The sequence below is a fragment of the Mizuhopecten yessoensis genome, unplaced genomic scaffold, assembly GCF_002113885.1.
Source record: "Mizuhopecten yessoensis strain PY_sf001 unplaced genomic scaffold, ASM211388v2 scaffold2911, whole genome shotgun sequence".
In the NCBI taxonomy this organism is placed as follows: Eukaryota; Metazoa; Mollusca; class Bivalvia; order Pectinida; family Pectinidae; genus Mizuhopecten; species Mizuhopecten yessoensis.
In genome coordinates, this window is record NW_018404781.1 from 141,641 (window position 1) to 164,208 (window position 22,568).

At 36.0% G+C, this 22,568-nt stretch overlaps 1 protein-coding gene and 2 non-coding genes across 3 annotated transcripts; all 3 read left to right on the top strand.

Annotated features, from left to right (window-relative positions):
- The first annotated feature begins 1,078 nt into the window (after positions 1–1,078).
- Positions 1,079–12,413, top strand: LOC110446646. The gene is made up of 9 exons (XM_021491901.1): positions 1,079–1,240; positions 1,759–1,930; positions 3,330–3,433; positions 6,045–6,170; positions 6,382–6,564; positions 6,914–7,029; positions 8,714–8,837; positions 9,233–9,241; positions 10,380–12,413. The coding sequence occupies exons 2-9, from the start codon at positions 1,863–1,865 to the stop codon at positions 10,790–10,792; spliced, it is 1,143 nt and encodes a 380-aa protein (XP_021347576.1). The 5' UTR covers positions 1,079–1,240; positions 1,759–1,862; the 3' UTR covers positions 10,793–12,413.
- Positions 12,414–15,429: 3,016 nt separating this feature from the next.
- Positions 15,430–15,501, top strand: Trnah-gug. Its single transcript has one exon. It is a non-coding gene; the product is annotated as a tRNA-His (tRNA).
- Positions 15,502–17,098: 1,597 nt separating this feature from the next.
- Trnah-gug lies at positions 17,099–17,170 on the top strand. Its single transcript has one exon. It is a non-coding gene; the product is annotated as a tRNA-His (tRNA).
- Positions 17,171–22,568: the final 5,398 nt, after the last annotated feature.

The following is a 22,568-nucleotide window of genomic DNA, read 5'->3' on the forward strand; positions in this document are numbered from 1 at the left end:
CTAAAGTTTACCAGTGTAAAACCCTTCAGTTTACGAATGTAAACACTAAAGTTTACCAGTGTTAACTCTACAGGTTACCAGTGTAAACACTAAAGTTTACCAGTGTTAACCCTACAGGTTACCAGTGTAAACACTAACGTTTACCAGTGTAATTCAACCTACGCATGTATTTAGACTATACTGGTTTCACTTCAACATTATGGACCTAATCTCTGTTTAAAAACATCGTGCTTTACTAAAAGCGATGAAAGGCTCACAGACGAATTAAATATTTTTTTAATCCCTTTTGGGTTTATAGAGCTTTCCCCAATTTAATTGAAATGAATCCGATGACTGCTATAATCCCTCCATTTAGTTATTATTCCAGTCGCGGTTAAATGGTGTGTACCTTTATAAACATCATTCTATTGAACTTTAATTCCTCGGTGTATTTATACATATCAAAGTGTATGTACGATTTCTATATATGTAAATGTACGAGGAAATTAAAATGGAATAACGTATGATATGTTGTCCTCTAAGTCACAAGGATATTGATGTGAAATGTGATTTTAACTTTAGGTAGATTGAATTGTGCCTATGTCGGGTACTGGTTTCTAGTGTCCTGTGTTAATTAGGTTTCACACAAGTCCACACTCGTACAAGAGACACTTATTTAAGAGATAGAGAGAAACGGGGATTAACGTTAACCCAGGTTTGATGTCCCGTATGAATTGGCAGCAGTACCTCGTGTTGTGAAATGGTCATTCCTGCGAATGAAGCATTCACGAAGTGATATATGCCAAAAGTTTCCTTCCACAGAGTTATGATTTATATCCGTCTTACCCTATCCATGATACATGTAAACCAGACAACTGTTATATAGTATGTTCATAATTATGTAATCCACCTGTTATTCATGCTTTAAAAATACAAAACAAATATAATTGTGTTGTAAGGGCACTGTCTGTGTTGCAAGTAAGCTTGATTACCATCCATACAGTTTTAGAATTTAATTTTTGAGAATCACACGCACTGGTCACGTGAACATGTCGGTGTTGTCAAATTGCCTCACGGTGTGTCTCTTGTGCAGCTAACATCACGTGCATTCACGCGTGCGTGGAATATGTCGTCATCTGCAGTTACACGATCTCCTCCTGACGCACAAACTCGTCGAATTTCTTTTGAAGAGAAGAGCAGTCACCTAACCTTATAACCACTCACATTATATCATGGTCCACGATACTATCAACTGATTAAGGTAAGCACTTCAACCCTTATTAAATATCACTCTAAATTCTGAAATTGCATTGTTGTTCTATTCACATTCATTGAGTTCTCCCCTTGAAGATGAATGTGGTACATTATCCTAAGTTTTAGGCTTTGGCAAAAACCACGCAGGTTATTGTACTTTCCTAGAGATGAACGTTTTAAGTTGTGTGTAATGGTGTAACTGTACCAAGCTATCCCCTAACAAATTGTTCATGTACATTATGGTCCTGTTCTTGACATTAATGTTTGGTAAAATCTAAAGTTAACACCTTTTGATAATGTGCATGCTTGTTTTATCCTAGAGATGAACATTTTTGTTGGGTGAAAAAGTGAAGCTTAAGATAGTTCTCTTCTGACAAAAGCTATTAGTGTTCTATCCAAGAGATGCACTTGTTATGCTGGGTGTAAGGGTGTAACGATAGACAGTACTCCAAGACAAATGGCTTATAACATATTTCTGACTATTATCTCCACCGTTTTGGCTTCATATCGGTATTTCCATTACAGATGGAGCGTGCACGTTCCCAGACGAGATCACTGGGGTCTGGTACAGTGCTGACAAGGGAGCCCTCTCCTTCAACTCCACCATCATCGACAACTACCCCATCTTCATGTCGTATAGCGTTAGCTCACTCGACTTCGCCTGTGAGGAAAACCAGGGATATAAATATTTACTCAAGTAAGTACAACCTACGTTATTGATTATGGTGGTAGCAAAAATGTTTCGATTAGAATATTTGTGTGATCAGACAGTATATTTGAAACATGGTAATGTTTACAGCAATGTTTAAAGAGCGATCGAATCATATCATCGTTTGAAGTTTCAGACATTTTTTGTTGTTAACTAAATGTTGCAATTAAAGTTCTCAGTTCAGTAAAACGAAGAGGTCCATTGTGCCTGTATAGCTCATCTGTTTCTATTGCTATCTGACCTGGACAAGAGGTTGAAATGGTATTGACCCTAAAACTAAAATAACTCTTGTAAAGGGAGAGGATTAGGTTGAAATTGGTCAGATGAATTTTACAATTAGTCAAAGTACGTCAGAGGACAGGGTTGCAAATTTGGGTCTCGAATCCCTCAACTCACGAATGAAATTCAATATAAATAAAAATAAGAGGACCTGTTTGCAACCATGAGAGTATTATTCAGATGTAGGGCGGTTACCATTTGCCTGGTGATAGTTGAAAAGAAAATGAATATGTCCTATCCATTTACAACGTTAACACATGTGCGGCCTGAGTTGATTCGAAACATGATCAGTTTTATGGGAGAATCATTTGTATTCACCTGATAAAAAACTGAGAATTATTTTTCCTTCTATCAGGGGTCAATGCGGACATATTGGATATCAAATCAGCCAAAAATAGCATTTAGTCGTGAGATGATTTTTGCACCTTCTTTGTTGGAGAGTTTGTTATTATGTTTTTTAAGGCCTGCCCAATAGCCATGGCTCGTTAGGCCAATTGATATTATATAATCATTATTCTTAATACATAAAGTATTTACTGTGTTATGATTTTATATTGACTTTAATTCATTAAGCACTTCTTGACTTGACATTATAAGCACAGGGGTATGGAAGTTCTTATTATGTCATATTAAATACAGTGTAACTCATATATCGTAACAACAATTTTAAATATTCGTACGTTTATAACAATATATTATGAAAGTTGCAACTCGTTCAGATAATTTGGTATTCAATTTTGCCCGTAAATCATTCAGAACTTATTGTTATGACAATGTTATGCATTGTAGGTTACTTGCTTCCTATGGTAATGAAAATGTATATATACACTGTAATTCATACTAGTATCTGTAGTGGGTAGTTGTGATCCAAGCGAGATATTGTTTAGGATGCATTGGTAGCAATAACATAAATATATAAGTGTTTCGATACGGGTGACTCTCCATTCACCCACGACAAGGGTGTCACAGTCACCTGTTCTCGTATTGTAACGGAATAACTTTTGGTGCCTAGCAACTTACATTTTGTATACGTGTTTAAAAACATATATCTTTACCTAAGCATGAGATGTTGAAATTCATATTGTTTTACTTCTTTTTTTGTCCGCAGGTCCACAACCACGACCCTTGTGTTTGGCAGTTATATATATGGCTATCTGTGTATAGATCTGAGACGGGTGTCACAATACAAGTATTACTACTACATAGGTACAAGTAAGGATTGTAGAGCTGAGACGGGTGTCACAATACAAGTATTACTCCTACATAGGTACATGTAAGTATTGTAGAAGTGAGACGGGTGTCACAATACACGTATTACTACTACATAGGTACAAGTAAGTATTGTAGAGGTGAGACGGGTGTCACAATACACGTATTACTACCACATAAGTACAAGTAAGTATTGTAGAGCTGAGACGGGTGTCACAATACAAGTATTACTACTACATAGGTACATGTAAGTATTGTAGAAGTGAGACGGGTGTCACAATACACGTATTACTACTACATAGGTTCAAGTAAGTATTGTAGATGTGAAACGGGTGTCACAATATACGTATTACTAATACATAGGTACAAGTAATTATTGTGGAGGTGAGACGGGTGTCAATATACAAGTATTACTACATAGGCACAAGTAAGTCTTGTAGAGGTGAGACGGGAGTCACAATACACGTATTTCGACTACATAGGTACAAGTAGGTATTGTAGAGGTGAGACGGGGGTCACAATACACGTATTGCTACTACATAGGTGCGAGTAAGTATTGTAGAGCTGAGATGGGGGTCACAATAACATAATGACTACTACATAGGTACAATTAAGTATTGTAGAGCTGAGATGGGTGTCACAATACAAGTATTACTCCTACATAAGTACAAGTAAGTATTGTGGAGCTGAGACGGGTGTCACGATATACGTATTACTACTACAGAGGTACAAGTAAGTATTGTACTTATGTGGTAGTAAGTATTGTAGAGCTGAGTCGGGTGGCACAATACAAGTATTACTCCTACATAAGTACAAGTAAGTATTGTGGAGCTGAGACGGGTGTCAAAAAACACGAATTACTACTACATAGGTGCAAGTAAGTATTGTAGAAGTGACACGGGTGTCACAATACACGGATTACTACTACATAGGTGCAAGTAATTATTGTAGAGGTGAGACGGGCGTCACAATACACGTATTGCTACTACATAGGTACAAGAAAGTATTGTAGAGCTGAGTCGGGTGGCACAATACAAGTATTACTACTGCATAGGTACAAGTAAGTCTTGTAGAGGTGAGACGGGAGTCACAATACACGTATTGCTACTACATAGGTGCGAGTAAGTATTGTAGAGCTGAGTCGGGTGGCACAATACAAGTATTACAACTACATAGGTACAAGTAATTATTGTGGAGGTGAGACGGGTGTCAAAAAACACGAATTACTACTACATAGGTGCAAGTAAGTATTGTAGAGCTGAGAGGGGTGTCACAATACAAGTATCACTACTACATAGGTACAAATAAGAATTGTAGAGGTGAGACGGGGGTCACAATACACGCATTACTACTACATAGGTAAAAGTAAGTATTGTAGAGGTAACACGGGTGTCACAATACATGTATTACTACTACATAGGCACAAGTAAGTCTTGTAGAGGTGAGACGGGGGTCACAATACAAGTATTCCTACTACATAGGTACAATTAAGTAGTGTAGAGCTGAGACTGGTGTCACAATACAAGTATTAATACTACATAGGTACAAGAAAGTATTGTAGAGGTGAAACGGGTGTCACAATATACGTATTACTAATACATAGGTACAAGTAAGTCTTGTAGAGGTGAGACGGGAGTCACAATACACGTATTTCGACTACATAGGTACAAGTAGGTATTGTAGAGCTGAGATGGGGGTCACAATAACATAATGACTACTACATAGGTACAGGTAAGTATTGTAGAGGTAACACGGGTGTCACAATACATGTATTACTACTACAAAGGTACAAGTAAGTCTTGTAGAGGTGAGACGGGGGTCACAATACACGCATTACTACTACATAGGTGCAAGTAAGTATTGTAGACCTGAGCCGGGTGTCACAATACACGTACTACTACTACATAGGTGCAAGTAAGTATTGTAGACCTGAGACGGGTGTCACTATACAAGTATTACTACATAGGTACAAGCAAGTATTGTAGAGCTGAGTCGGGTGGCACAATACAAGTATTACTACTTCAAAGGTACAAGTAAGTATTGTAGAAGTGAGACGGGGGTCACAATACACGCATTACTACTACATAGGTTCAAGTAAGTATTGTAGAAGTGACACGGGTGTCACAATACATGTATTACTACTACAAAGGTACAAGTAAGTCTTGTAGAGGTGAGACGGGAGTCACAATACACGTATTTCGACTACATAGGTACAAGTAAGTAGTGTAGAGCTGAGACGGGTGTCACAATATACGTATTACTACTACATAGATATAGGTACAAGTACGTATCCGAGGGACAGACACAAATCATACAGAGTTCAAGTATCTGAATATTTATCTTACATGACAAATGAAAAGAGAAAAAAAAACATGAATTGGAGAAAAAGAATATCATTTGATCTGGGAGTTGTAATTTAAATGCACATTTTTAATATATTTATCGGCTTGTTATGCCGAACTTTTCTTAATAAACAAAACGTCAAAGGACTTCAACGACATGTGCTGGTTGTGATGTCATGTTGGGAAAATAGGGAATTGTGGAATGCATGTCTGTTATATCATAACGATTACTAAATGAGATGTCTAACAGTATTGTATCATTATATACACAGCGGTCGAACAGACGGTGAACGAGCACATTTACGGGCGCGTGGCAGCGACCACCGTCACTATGGCCGACGCCTGCAACAGGGCCGAGCCGTACGAGGAGAGCACCTACGTCATGTTGGTCAAAGATGGTCAGTTTTAGACTCGTTGATTTTTGATCTGCTGTATTTTTTTTATCTGAATAGAATATTTACTTTTGATTCACTTTATACGCTTTCTATCACAGTTTTCCCAGCAAAGATAAACTAGGTACTGTCAATTAACAGTATTACTAAAACAGAAATCCTAAGATGTGTGAAGATAATGTTTTAGCACAATAAGTATTTGATGTCCTATTTACAGGAGCGGCGTACTCAAGTCTAGGCGAAGCTTCCTGTACTGGTCTGCTGGCCAACTACGGAAGTATAACAGTACAGGACTACACCGGTGCAACTTCCTGTTCCGGTTCATCAGTGAATGGGTGCTCGGACAGGACCCAGCTTCAGTTCACATACGCCTCCTGTGCAACCAGCATGGTATTCTCTAGTAAGTCCTATCTTTATGCTGTCTCTGAAGTATTTCTTATCGAGGACAAAAAACGTTACATTTATCAATCACCCCAGCTGATTTATTATGTTTGAAATGTTGCAGAACGGTATCTTTTTATGATATGTACGGTAAAATGTATCTATTTATAATCTGGCCCAAAAGTTTTCTTTAGAGTTGGTAGGCCCTAAATTTATTAATGGGCAGTAAAATATATAAAAAAAGGAAAAAGGAAAGAAATGATATAATTATCATTTATTAAACAATGGAAATTAAAATATATGTTTAAATATATATATTGTGTGGTTATTTGATTGAATTAAAAAGTAGTGATGATTTTCTTTCGCAGGTGGAGGCCTATTTATGTGTATGAGAGCCACTACTTACGGGGACTATATCTATCTGGCCCTGTGGAACAACGACACAACCGTCGACGATTCCTCTACCTACAGATTTACGTGTATGGTAAGAGTTCACTGTTAAATCACCTAATGTCCTGTATTGTCTTGACTTTTCTCTTTATGCTGGTCGTAGATGGAATGGCACTATATTTTTAATGTAGTGATATTTCAGTGTACGTCCTTTTTTTGTGGTTCATATTTCCGATTTCAATTGATAAACGATGAATTAGCAACATATGCGTTATAAATTCATTAGTAAACATTGTGGTATATATTAGTGTGTACCGGAAGTGTAATACCGAAATAAAATATCTGTAACATTCACACCCATATTTTTATAAGTATTTATGTTAAGGTGCGACCTTATCCCTGACCAGCATCATTATGTTTTAGAAAACGATTCTTATCTTATCTGGTTGTTCAAAATGTTTGATCCTATGCCGATTCCTTTTAAGGTCAAAATCGTTGTAACATATTTCACCAGTTTAAACTATCTGAAGTATTGTAAAAAAGTTTCCACGCTTTTATAATGTATCTATTAGGTAGAAAACAGAAACAAATACGAATGTCGCTTGTTTTATGCTAACAGCGAGCTGTCTTTATCAGTGTAAAGTTCTGTGCTTAATGCCTTCCTTAATATATCATATATCATAAAGCTTATTTTTGAAACGTATTACCAATACGGATGTCTTCGCGTCAATGAATAAACACCTATGCGTGCAGTGTGGAATAAACTACTGAGATTTTTTTCACTGATATATTACTTGATAAGGAACGGCTAATGACGTGAAATTAACAATACTTATTTTGTTACGAAAATAGGACTGTTTCTGATAATCAAACGGCAAAGTAAAATTAAAACTTAGCGAGTAACACATGGGGGGTAAAGTGTTGTTTCGTTACTTAGCGAGTAACACATGGGGATAAAAGTGTTGTTCCGTCACTTAACGAGTAACGCATGGGATAAAGTGTTGTTCCACTACTTAGCGAGTAACACATGGGGATAAAGTGTTGTTCCATTACTTAGTGAGTAACACATGGGGGTAAAGTGTTGTTCCATTACTTAGCGAGTAACACATTGGGATAAAAGTGTTGTTCCATTACTTAGCGAGTAACACATGGGGGTAAAGTGTTGTTCCGTCACTTAGCGAGTAACACATGGGGGTTCAATGTTGTTCCGTTACTTAGCGAGTAACACATGGGGGTAAAGTGTTGTTCCGTTACTTAACGAGTAACACATGGGGATTAAGTGTTGTTCCATAACTTAGCGAGTAACACATGGGGGTTCAATGTTGTTCCGTTACTTAGTGAGTAACACATGGGGGTAAAGTGTTGTTCCGTTACTTAGCGAGTAACACATGGGGATAAAGTGTTGTTCCGTTACTTAGCGAGTAACACATGGGGATTAAGTGTTGTTCCATAACTTAGCGAGTAACACATGGGGGTAAAGTGTTGTTCCGTTACTAAGCGAGTAACACATGGGGATAAAGTTTTGTTCCGTTACTTAGCGAGTAACACATTGGGGTAAAGTGTTGTTCCGTTACTTAGCGAGTAACACATGGGGGTAAAGTGTTGTTCCGTTACTTAGCGAGTAACACATGGGGAAAAAGTGTTGTTCCGTTACTTAGCGAGTAACACATGGAGTAAATTGTTGTTCTTTTACTTAGCGAGTAACACATGGGGGTAAAGTGTTGTTCCGTTCCCACTTCTGAGTTGACATGGATTTTTTTTAATTATTTATTTCAAAGGCAATATCACTTGACGGAAGCAATGCATACGTGACGGAGTACCCAAGATATTGCAAGGATACATCACAGACCTCCGTAGCCGTCCCCACCCCCGGGCTAATCATGCAGTTTAGCGGCCAGACAGGTGAGGGATGACGTTATTGTGGCGTGATACATTATCGATATCAGTAATTATATTTTGATGTGAATATTATACTCAGTTTGTTAAGATGAATCGTCGATGAAAATAATATTTTTTTAAGTATATGTAAGTCGGTGTTTAGCGAAAATAAAGGATTATGGAAATAATTTGTATTAAGTTAAGTGAACAATTAGAACACTGCAAATGCCATGTAGAGAAAAATGAACGATTGAAAAAAATAATAAAAGAAAAGAAAGAAAACGTATAGTGAACGTAAATAAAGTATAAACATGTATTAAATCTCGCATTTTTCATGATCGGTAAAGAAATGAGTTTTCTATAACATATACCTTAAATAATGTAATCCGTTATTAAAAGTTTTTTTGTTTTATTTACAGAAACGTGTGGTGAGTATACGTACTTACGGTGTTCCTATCTGCCTTCTATTATACTGAACAGTCATTATTGACTGGGATAGTTACATGTGTAATCAATATAACTGATAACTATTGGCTAGTAGTTGCATTTATTACATACTTACTAATTAATACAGGTTTTTTGTATATGCGATACGACACAATTGCTCTAACCCATATCAGCCCTCGCCGTATCATACCCCAAAACCCGTATCAGCCCCCGCCATATCACACCCTAAAACCCGTATCAGTCCGCAAAATCCGTATCACACCACTTTGGAAATTTTTTGTTTTTCAATATTTCAAAAGAAAAATAGATCATAAGATAGTAGTTTGTATTAGTCAGTATGTAAGAAATAGAATAAAACACGCCTTTTTCCATATCACACCCAGTATCAACCCCGACAAATATCAGCCCTCGGGCTGATATTGCAGTCTCGGGTTCATACTGGGTGTGATATGGAAAAAGGCATGTATTATTCTCTATATATTATATGTGATACAACACATTTTGAAATGACATTTCTATACAACCTATATCAGATTTCTTTGAATCGATCAATAGATTTCCATTTCTAACAGATACACCTTGTAAAATATTATAAAAATAATCGGTATTTTGTGTTTTATTGATCGGAATTGCGTAAAACAATAGGCAACAAAACAAAATAATTGTGATATACACTTAGGAAAGTGATGTATAACCATGGAGAGCCACGCAAAATCTGCAACCAAAAGGCCAACCTTCTAGATGGACTCTATACACGATTGGAATCAATCACTCTTGGTGTATGGGAGTCGAATTTTACCCACGAAAATTTAACCAGGAACACATTAAAGATAACTTATTTTTTCAATAAAAAATGGAAATTTTATTATAAATTGTATAAAAATAAATTTCAAAATCTGAACACATTAAAGATTTTTTTTTTTTTCAATAAAAATGGAAGTTTTATTGTGAATTGTATAATACGAAAATTTCAAAATCTAATTCAGAAGTCAGATATATGGAAATAGTGACATATGTTTATTGTTTTTCTGTTTGGTTGTCCCCCCTGTTTCTATTGTTGAGTTGTCGCGTCGGCATCGAATTATGTTAATGTTTCTATGTGTATATATGTCTCCACAGAAATTATCGTGGATGGTGCTACCTACCTGATGTTCATCGTCATCATGGTTACACTAGGACCGCTCGTCATCCTCGGGTTGGTGGTGCTTGCATGCTTATGTCACAAGAATGGTTGTCCTTGTTCAAAGAAAAGTACTTGGTGTAACAAAAACGTTGATGATAGCAGTAGACCAACGACCACGTACTCACAGAGATCAGACTCAGTCAATAACACTGTGTTCAAGATGACCGGTTTACCGCCATTGTGGATCAAACACAAACGTCCGTTCGGGCCGATCGTCGAGGCTAACATGATCAAGCCCCTCCCAAAAGTTGAGTCTTTGTACAGTAACACCAAGGGAGAAAGACTCATGTCCTCCAAGTCCAGGAAAGGATCACTTGGCAGTTTATTCAGTTTCAACTATAAAAATTAGTTTGAAAAAATATTTATTGTATATATTGCTATTAAGAAAGCATTGTATTTTTGCGTGGTTCATATGCGTAACAACATGTATAGTGATATTTTTTGTTGGACTTCGAGATCATCTGTGGGGATCTGTGCGTGGCATGCCCCTGCGTAAAACTGCAGTAAAATTGGGATGATGAAACATCATTGCCTCTTATATACCGCATGGAATAGTACTCTAACAAATACTAATAACATTGTACGTCCAGGGCCTTATTATTTAAAATCACACCTTTTTGATGATGTGTGTTTATGCTCTGCAACGAATGCTGACAGTTTTTTTCTATAATCGTCATGCATAGTATTATAATTACTAAACCTGCTGGAAAGATTAACATGAAAAGCGTGTCATCATCATCTAAGTTATAAACACTAAGGGACATAACTCGAAAAACTTTAAAAAGAAAAAAGAAAACAATGGGACGTAGGAAAACAAAAACAGTATCCCTAACTTAGACATATATAACGTCATTATCATAATCATCCGCGTCCACGATATTTGTCTTTCTCGATTCTTTACACTTCTTACGATAGTAAAGTGTGTGTATCAGCTCACTGTAACACGTTACAACAGTCAGCCATGGTAAGTCTGATGCGTGTTTAATGGTAACCAGGGTATGATAAACACACGTAGTTCAGCGTGTAGATGTATGGCGGATTGTCTTTTGTTCGAGTTAAGAAGTATGCAGTAAGGCAGATATTGCATATTTCTTGTTATTACTCGGTGCCTATTATACCCTCGCTATCGCACTGACGTAATAAATCCCTTATTACTATAAAACCATACAATAACCGTATCATACCATTCATTGATTCATATATCATGCTACCGCCGTTTATACCTGCACTACTGCTGGAGGGAGCTTTACGTGACAGTCTCACACGCCCTTTGTACTATATATTCTGTCCCTTGTCATACATGTTACCGTTGAGTTGATATTAGTGTCATTCGATTCCTAGCCTCAGTCTCATTACCGTTACGTTACTTAAAGAAATTCGTTACCTGGCGTTTTCCAAAGCAAAGTTTGATTAATTTTATGGCAAAAGGAACTTTTCTTTTAACTAATTAATAAAGTTATGACTATTTTCTGGAACGTTCGTGACACTGGGCCTGATCATCAAACATTTAAAGTTAAGCTTAATTTTTCATTACATATTTTTCTTTTTATTTAGGCAGATTACTTTGACAGAATGTTTGAAACATACAGGCTACGATGAGTTTAATCCTAAATCTTGTAAATAGGAAGCTGATGGAGTTGTAACATAAACAATTACCATTTAACCTCTGCCTGTTTATCTCTTGTGTAACCTCTTGACATTATTTTCTGTAAGGCGTATTGACTAATTTAGCTCCACATTGTTTGTCATGTCATAGTATATAAACATTGTTATTGTGACTGTAGTATACACAATTGTATGAGCTTCTCAAGGTTACCTTTGGCAAGGTCATTTAATATAAGATATTTGTTACTTGTGATTGTATATTTCAATACAGTATTGATATAACAAGTTTAACGTATTAAGTTTTATTGTAATAAATGTGTTACTGTTCTGTTACCTTGATCAACAATTATAACATTAAATCTGCACTGGAAAAAAATACTGTGTTCGAGTAATTTATTGTTATGAACATACTGCACGTAGCCAAGTCATTACATTTTCTGTACGTGTTCAAATTAATAAATATACTGTACGTGTCCAAGTTATTGAATATACTGTACGTGTCCAAGTTATTTAATTTACTGCATGTGTCCAAGTTATTGAATATACTGTACGTGTCCAAGTTATTAAATATACTGTACGTGTCCAAGTTATTGAATAAACTGCATGTGTCCAAGTTATTGAATATACTGCATGTGTCCAAGTTATTGAATATCCTGTACGTGTCCAAGTTATTGAATATACTGTTCGTGTCCAAGTTATTTAATTTACTGCATGTGTCCAAGTTATTGAATATCCTGTACGTGTCCAAGTTATTGAATATACTGTACGTATCCAAGTTATTGAATTTACTGTACGTGTCCAAGTTATTGAATGTACTGTACGTGTCCAAGTTATTGAATATACTGCATGTGTCCAAGTTATTGAATATACTGCATGTGTCCAAGTTATTGAATATCCTGTACGTGTCCAAGTTATTGAATATACTGTTCGTGTCCAAGTTATTTAATTTACTGCATGTGTCCAAGTTATTGAATATACTGTACGTGTACAAGTTATTGAATATACTGTACGTGTCCAAGTTATCAAATATACTGTACGTGTACAAGTTATTGAATTTACTGTACGTGTCCAAGTTATCAAATATACTGTACGTGTACAAGTTATTGAATTTACTGTACGTGTCCAAGTTATTGAATATACTGTACGTGTTCAAGTTATTGAATATACTGCACGTGTCCAAGTTATTGAATATACTGTACGTGTCCAAGTTATTGAATATACTGTACGTGTCCAAGTTATTGAATATACTGTACGTGTCAAAGTTATTAAATATACTTTGTACGTGTCCAAGTTATTTAATTTACTGCATGTGTCTAAGTCATTGAATTTACTGCACGTACATGTAGCCAAGTCACTAAATTTGCTTTACGTGTCCAAGTCATTAAATATACTGTACGTGTCCAAGTCATTAAATATACTGTACGTGTCCAAGGTATTAAATATACTGTACGTGTCCAAGTCATTAAATATACTGTACGTGTCCAAGGTATTAAATATACTGTGCGTGTCCAAGATATTAAATATACTGTACGTGTCCAAGTCATTACATTTACTGCACGTGTCCAAGTCATTACATTTACTGCACGTGTCCAATCCAAGTTGTATGATATATTGTACGTTTCTAAGTCATTGAATATACTGCACGTTTCCGAGTTATTAAATTTACTGCATGTGTCCAAGTTATAAAATATAATGCACCTGTCAAAATTATTAATGATCTTTTACTAGTCCAAGTAATTGATTTTAATGTATGTGTCCAAGTTATTTGTTTTACTGTACATTATCCAAGTTGTTAATTTATCTGTATCCAATTATTTATTATGATCGGTGTCCCGCATTTTCGTCAACGGAATCAGGAGAAACTAATGTTAAAAAATACTTTTATGCACAAGATTGCTCCAGTAATATAAACGGTAATATAGCGTGTATACAGAGTGTAGTATGTCCTACCTCCCTAGTGAGTCAAAATGTACTTTTACTTCCATACATTTGGAAATATATCAGCAACATCTAATCCATCATAGCGACCCCAAAGGTCAAGATAAAAGTTAACATTCCAGAGCACTCCTTGGTCGTGGTAATGTTTTATTGACAAAATCATAATTAATTGCTAATAAAGCTGACATATCAACCTTTGATCTGCACGGTGATTTAAATACTTAAAAGAAAAATACAGAAACTAGGAAAAATAATGAAATCGTGTCGATAATACCGGCGATAATAAAAACAAAACAAAAATCAAGAGCATACCAAGTGCCAACATCAACGTAATTAGAATCAAAATTCGATAGCACTAGGGCACAATATGAACAAATGGAATGTTTACCTGAAGGCCCTTTGGAAAAGTACGAGGAGATTGAGTTATTACAAGCCGTAAATGTCCCCTAAGTGTTCAGCAAATTCGTTTTTATGACACACCGCTCACTTTATACAGTTTCTCCGAACGAAATGTCAGTTATGGTCCGTTGATTTCATATTTTGGTTTTGATGAATTGAAATTAAATTGACCATTGGCCGGATTACGGACTTATATAGTAATTCCGTGGCCGGACAGAGTGGCCGCATCATGTGACTTCCGTTAATTTTGGAAATGGACAGATATACTACTAGGTACTCATGCGCACGACTTATCTCATAGATCTCGACTAACTACTCCAAAACGTAGTAATAACTATCTAAATAACAAAGATTTGTGAATTTCATTTATGTCCGCCATGATGTTTTAAGGTGATTTTGATATAATGACCTCTTGTCAAAAATCGTTTATGTGTCGGAGTTCGAAATAAAGCCAAATCGATTGCTAAATTGCTAAAAAACATAAAATAATTGTAAAATACACTAATGTAACGGTTCCTGACTTGGAGCATGTATATTTTATAGTTAAAGTGTCAGATTTGACATTTTTTATGCCGTTTTGGTTGTTTAAAAAAGGTGTCCAAGACACCCTGAGATGATTTTAAGGTGTTTTGACGCTTTTGTTTTGACGTCGACATCTTTGACGATTTCACTATATCACGTGGTCAACAACAATGGATACTAATCGCAGAGTCGAATACGGCGTACGCCCATTACGCCCTCACCTGGACCCGCCCCTGTATATACATATTTTTATATATCATATACATTATCATTATTTAAATGTAACCAATGAAGACAAACATACGGACATCTTTTCCCCAGAACAGTACTTTGAATCCTCCATACAATCTACACGTTACATGTATTAATAACATTTCCCTGATATATTACATGTAAGTGAATGATTGGGATAAATATTAAACATATAGACAAATAAAAGTTTGATATGCATGTCTGTGGTACATTTTGTAGTCGATAAGGACACGGACTTTTTAAACCCGCGTTCTCATATCCGCCAATACAGCCGTGATCGTATAGTGGTTAGTACTTCGCGTTGTGGCCGCGACAACCCAGGTTCGAATCCTGGTCACGGCAGACGGCTGTGTCAGTCGCTGTTACGGCACGGCGGATTATTTTTATAATATTTGGTGGTTCATTTTTATCCTTTGAATGAGTAGTGCTAAAATCACCATATTTATTATTATTCATAATTGCGTATAAGGTTAAGTTAACAATACTTGTGACGGGTTGTGTATATATATATATATATATAACATGAAGATAAGAAAAGTGAAGAAATGACGTCACGGCAACTTGGCCGAAAGCTCGGACAAAGTTATTTTTGTGACATAAGTACACACTTTGTCTTACCCAGGTGATCTTAAGATATGAAAAAGATATCTTGGTAAAAATGTCAGGCGCGTAACAACCTATGTAGCAAAAAAGCCCGGGCTTACACATCATTTTTGACAAAATAAAAATAAAATAAACGCAACATAGACTATATGATATAAAATATTAAAAAGCAATGACAGATGTTTTGTATCTGCTATAAAGACCGCCAACTAAAATGCTTCGTTGCAATCAAAGTCTCTAACAAATGTAGCACTGAGGGTAGCATATTCGTTCGGCATGGTAACCAGTATATCGGTTCTTATGTACATAACGTTAAACTATTCCTAGTGCTAGCTTGTGATACAAGTCTCATATCTCTGCGCAACCGGAGTCACAGTCGCGAGGAGAAACGTCACACTCTTACAACAAGTATCCCAAAATCCACATAATTTTAGATTTTTCTTTTCCGTGGAATAATGTTACCGAACACCATAATAGAACTGGCGTAGATGAGTACCAATCCCTTCGTACCCAAAAAGAAGCAAAATATTTGTAAAATAATAGGGGAAAATGATATTTTCTTGCTTTAAAATGGCCATTAAAACTGACGCCAGAACAAGGGAGAACGCGTCTCATGTGTTCTAGAAAACAAAATTCTCCTGGGGGAGACCCCCAAGACCCCCCACCAATGGGAGGCGGAAAACCCCCTCCAATACCCTTCCCCTCCTCGCGCTACGCGCTTCGGGGTGCTGCCTTCGGCAGCACACTTCATCGTTGGGCTTACACATTGAAAACCCGTTTGTTACGCCCCTGGGTATTTTTCTTAGTGTTTAGTAGTCTTACTAAGTCTGAAATTATGATGTTTAATACTGAGTGAAAATATACAGTTTTTCGTTAATTTCATACAATAAAGTGTCCATAACTTATCTTACTGTGAGATTTTAGAATTCAAAGTGAACACCATTTCGTTTGATATCTTGTTAACTAGACCGAATTACTTTGACACGATAATACCGTCTGTGACATATCGCACCTGTTCTGACATAGGTTAGGTTCAAAGGGAGATATCATACATTCAACCCATTACTAGTAAATTGTGCATTCCAAATAATAAAAATAATATCCTGATATGTATTGTCACCATTATACCTTTACTCAAAACCTCGTTATGGGTCAATCTATAACATTTTGCGAAGTCTAAAACAATCCACGCTGTTCTATAATCAGTTTGAGATTTTATTGGTAACGCCTCGTTGTTTAACGTCAATGATCCGTTACCGATCAATACTTAAAGCTCTGTGCCTTGTCGCTGTGTTAAGTATTTGTTTATAGAACAAGGTTAATATCCGCCAATACAGCCGTGATCGTATAGTGGTTAGTACTTCGCGTTGTGGCCGCGACAACCCAGGTTCGAATCCTGGTCACGGCAGACGGCTGTGTCAGTCGCTGTTACGGCACGGCGGATTACTTTTATTCTATTTATCAAACACTACTATTTTTTTTTAAAGTTTTTAATCGTATGCTATTTTTTGGATTATTAAAACGTAGTTCGGTTATAATTGTAGTCGTGGCCCTGTAAAATTAAATGTACATCAGCATTAAGTTAGCAAACTACTGTAAAGAGAACTTTTACGTGTTTGAGTTAAAAGATCAGAGTTGTATTTGTTGACTGGCGATTGATTTTACAAACAGGTCACACCCTATTGATTTTACAAACAGGTGACATCCTATTGATTTTACAAACAGGTCACATCCTATTGATTTTACAAACAGATCACATCCTATTGATTTTACAAACAGGTGACATCGTATTGATTTTACAAACAGGTGACATCCTATTGATTTTACAAACAGGTGACACCCTATTGAATTTACAAACAGGTGACACCCTATTGATTATTATTTCTTTATTTCCTCCAAATTGAAGAGTTACAAAAATATACAGTGTAGTCAAAATACAAATCAAATATTATTAATTGATACTTACATGCACATAAATACATCAGTTAACTACAGAGATGAAGAGAGAAGTTAATGAAACTTGAATTAGTTTAGTAAATACAGAAAGAACAGCAAATCATACAAAATAATTAAAATGCCTGGGAATCCTGAGGTTTCCAAGGGTTGGGGAAAGCCCTACCAACAAGGTCTTCTCAGGCTTACCCACACATGAACACACACAAAATAAGAGAAGAAAAAAAATAAATAATTAGCTAAACATTGCTATTGTACGTACGTTTGTACGTGTTATATTATTATTAACGCTGATACAACAGCAACATTTTGTCAATAAAAATAGCATTATGCAGTACAAAGGTTACATAATCAGTTGAGCTTAATATGTGGGGAAGGCTACCCCCTTGTCATACATGAATTAAATCATAATCAGACAAAGAGGGTAAGAACATGCCAAGTTCTATATCAAAAGCCGTACTTATAAGACACCATAGATCGTCTCTAAGACTTTCAGTTTTTGTACAATGGATTACTGTATGTGTTATACAGTCATTATGTAAAATACCACAAAAATGGCATAATTCAATAATATTTGTTGATCTTAAATTAGCACATAATCGAACTATATTGCTTATCTTGCTTAGATGTTCAGGGAATTTTAATGCTACTGTCCATAAAATATGTGGAGAAATTACATCATGAATGAGCAAAAATCTTGTGAAATCTGAATCGTTGTTCATTCTATCGTACATCATTAATTCTTCCCAATTATAAACTGCTTTATAGGAAATTGACTTCCATGATGAACTACTTGGAAAAACTGTATCTGATATATACTGCAACAGATAATTAAACAAATCATACTTGCGAAGTATTCTCACAATATCAGGAATAAAACCAGTTTGACAGGACTCCTTCAAAATATGCATGAATAGGCGTTTGAGAAATATAGTATGAGTTAAGTATTTACTGTCCAGTCTACAAAGACGACCGAGAAATAAAAGTTTTCTTATATCAATGTAACCTTCTATGGAGGTCCATCCAATTAAGGAGTTGGCCATATCAGTTCTAGTTCTAATGTTTAACCCTTGAATGGATTTTACGATAAAATTTTGAGCGCGCTCTAATTTGATTAGTTCTGTTCTAGACAGTTGCCATAGTTCACACCCGTACAGGGCAGACGGGAAAACCTTAGCCTTAATCAGCTTTGCAACTGTAAGAGGATTAAGGGTCCTAGGATGAGCACCAGATCGAATAAGAGTCATGGTTCCACTTTTTAGTTTCTTGCATGCAGAATCAGTTCTGTCCGATGTACACAATTTAAAATTCAAAACAACACCGACGTGCGTAATGTTTTCAACAACTGGTATTGCTTTACCATACAAATTCACATCTTTTACCAAGATTTGTCTTCTGCCTTTTGTAAAAACAACTATTTTACTTTTATCAACAGAGAATGAAAATCTCCATTTACGACTATAGTTTTCGCAAATTGTAACCATATCTTGTAAACCAATACTTGTGTTACTGATCAAACATATGTCATCTGCTTGTGTGGGAATATTAACCCTGGTATCAATAACAAAAGCTCCTTTACCTGACGATTCGACATCATTTAGTAAATCGTTAATAAAAACCAGGTACATTTTTGCAGATAATGACCCCCCTTGTAAGATCCCTCTCTTCATGAGGACAGGTGATGACTGGTGACCCTTAAAGGCGACATGACTTACAAAACCGGTATACATATTTTTTAATATAGTCAAAATTTTGCCCTTAAATCCTATTTTGTACAGTTTGAGAAGTAACCCTTCGTGCCAAACAGTATCAAAAGCTTTCTTGCTATCTAAAAATGCAACAAAAGAATCAGAGTCATTTTCTAGGTTGTATCTCACGCATTCCTGTAAATTAAAGGAAGTGCATAGACTACATAAATGTTTCATATAAGCCGACTGCTGTCTGTTTGGAAACGTTTCTGAATCTAGTAAAGAATCCATTCTGAGAGACAAAATTGACTCGAATATTTTAAAAAAGACGGGTATAAGAGTTATACCCCTATAACTGTTTGGGTCGTCTTTGGGTTTTCCATTGCCCTTGTACAAAGTAAAAATTGTTCCTTTTTTCCAGTCTTCAGGTATATGCTCATATTTTACAATGAGGTTGAACAATTTGATAATGAGGCTTAGTAATCTATCACCTCCATACTTAATGTGTTCATAGACCAGGCTATCATACCCACCAGCTTTGCCATTCTTAAGTTTCTTACATACTACCCGCATGTCGTCCGTGGTAAACAATTCTGACAGAAATATATCTTTCTCTTGATTAGACTTATTTTGAATTTCATTTACCTTAAGTAATACATCTTGAAAAAAGTTTTTATCAAACGACTCAAGCGTTTCATTATTGAACAACTTACTAAAATGATGACCCCAAGCATCTACAATTTGTTCGGGTTCACGTAGTGTGGTGCCATTGTACTTCATTTCTGTTTGGCAACAACCAGCATTGTTAGAACGATTTTTAAATAGTTTCCAGAAGAGATTTTGGTCAACGTCTCCAGATTTATCTATTTCGGCGAATTGTTCTTTCATATATATATTAAAAGCATGACGAAGACATCGTCTGAATTTTGTTTTCAAAGCCTTGTATTCAATGAACAAATTATTTTTCCCTCTTTGTCTGCCAGACGCATTCCAAAACGACCTCTTGGAAACCATTTCATTGTGCAATTCAGATAATTCCTTGCTCCAATATGGTTTCAAATACTTCTTAAAAGAACTTCTTTGAAATGACTTGTCTGACGCCTCAATTAAACAGCATTTGATTTTGTTGTAAAATATATCAATATCATTAGTATGTACAACATCATCAGGTATCTCAACATTGTTGAGGAGACAATTTACATGATATCTATAAAGGTCAATAGACCCATTCATTTCAGCTTTTCTCCAATTAAATCTGACCCATTCGGGACTTAAAACTTTGCAAAATTGTTTAGGAATATTCATCATGCAAATTACAGGATTGTGTTCAGAAACATTTAACTCATGATCATCTAAAACTTCACAGTGTTTAACCAAATCGAAACAACTTGAGTCAATAATAATATGGTCGATAGTAGTGAAATATCCCGTTGTTGGATAATACGTATACATTGGACCTTTGCATTTGTCCGTCACATTTACAGATTCCATATTTGTACTATTCAAAAAAGCTTGAACTCTTAAAGATCTGTCGTTACCAGCAAATCGACACCGACTACCTTGGATTTGCACGTTCATATCTCCGAGTATAACAACTTTCCCCTTCTCGGAATATACAGAAACCACAGATTCTAAAATATCTATTTGATCTAACAAAACATCAATCGACCTGGAGGTCGCAGGCATATAAACGGAGAAAACGTAAAGGTACTCATTATTTAGCATTTGAACTTCAAGACCTAAGATTCTTGGACTATCGACAATAATTTCTTGTACTCTCAAATTCTCTTTGAATAACATACAAACACCACCTCTAATGTTGCATCTATAGCGAAAAGGATCAATTTCGTTGACAGGTTTAACGAAACACGAGTAACCAGTGTTTTTAAAAGATTCAAAAAACGAAATATTGCATTCCCTGACCCAATGCTCAGAGATACCACATACATCAACATCATATTTATGAAAGCAATCTAGAAGGTAGGGCATACCGGCCATAATACCTTCTATGTTCCAACACATGAAGTTAAAGTTATTCGGTGTCATCATGTTGGTTCTGGAAGACAGTTCTGGGCAACCACTCTCGAACGTGGACACCTTTTGGCCAAAATGTGGGATCTTCGATACATTTTGTTATGGCTTCATCGTCTGCTACATTCAGTTGAGCCGATGCAGTGCGTTTCCACGACCGAGCGGAGTATCTTAAATAAGTGTAAGTGATGGAGTTCTCATACAGGTAATCGCACAAAGCATTCTCGGATGACACTTTTTTGTCAATTCCGTGAATGTAATACCGTCTGACTCTCCTTTTCTTTCTAGGAATGAATCCAACAAACCGTGAGCCAGAGGAAATTACTGGTGATAAGTTACGTTTCTCAGTTTTTTTCAAATCATCAGAGTCGCACACGGAAGAAGGGAAATGGACCGAGATCGCAACTATAGGCCCCATCGATTGCCTATTAACTGAACCATCCTATTGATTTTGCAAACAGGTGACATCCTTTTCATTTTACAAACAGGTGACACCCTATTTATGTTACAAACAGGTGACATCCTATTCATTTTACAAACAGGTGAAATCCTTTTGATTTTTCAAACAGTTGACATGCTTTTGATTTTACAAATAGTTGACATCCTTTTCATTTTACAAACAGGTGACACCCTACAGATTTTACAAACAGGTGACATCCTTTTGATTTTACAAACAGGTGACGTCCTATTGATTTTACAAACAGGTGACATCCTTTTGATTTTACAAACAGTTGACATCCTACAGATTTTACAAACAGGTGACATCCTACAGATTTTACAAACAGGTGACATCCTTTTGATTTTACAAACAGGTGACGTCCTATCGATGATACAAACAGGTGACATCCTATTTATTTTACAAACAGTTGACAACCTACAGATTTTACAAACAGTTGACATCCTACAGATTTTACAAACAGGTGACATCCTTTTGATTTTACAAACAGGTGACACCCTATTTATGTTACAAACAGGTGACACCCTATTTATGTTACAAACAGGTGACATCCTATTTATGTTACAAACAGGTGACATCCTATTGATTTTACAAACAGATGACACCCTATTGTTTTTACAAACAGGTAACATCCTATTTATGTTACAAACAGGTGACATCCTATTGATGTTACAAAC

Bases quoted from the DNA above. Each gene is read 5' to 3' on its own strand.
- LOC110446646 (XM_021491901.1), top strand. From the start codon at position 1,863: ATGTCGTATAGCGTTAGCTCACTCGACTTCGCCTGTGAGGAAAACCAG. The intron at 3,434-6,044 runs GTAAGGATTGTA...TTATATACACAG, and splicing joins TTACTACTACATAGGTACAA to CGGTCGAACAGACGGTGAAC. The intron at 6,171-6,381 runs GTCAGTTTTAGA...TCCTATTTACAG, and splicing joins CGTCATGTTGGTCAAAGATG to GAGCGGCGTACTCAAGTCTA.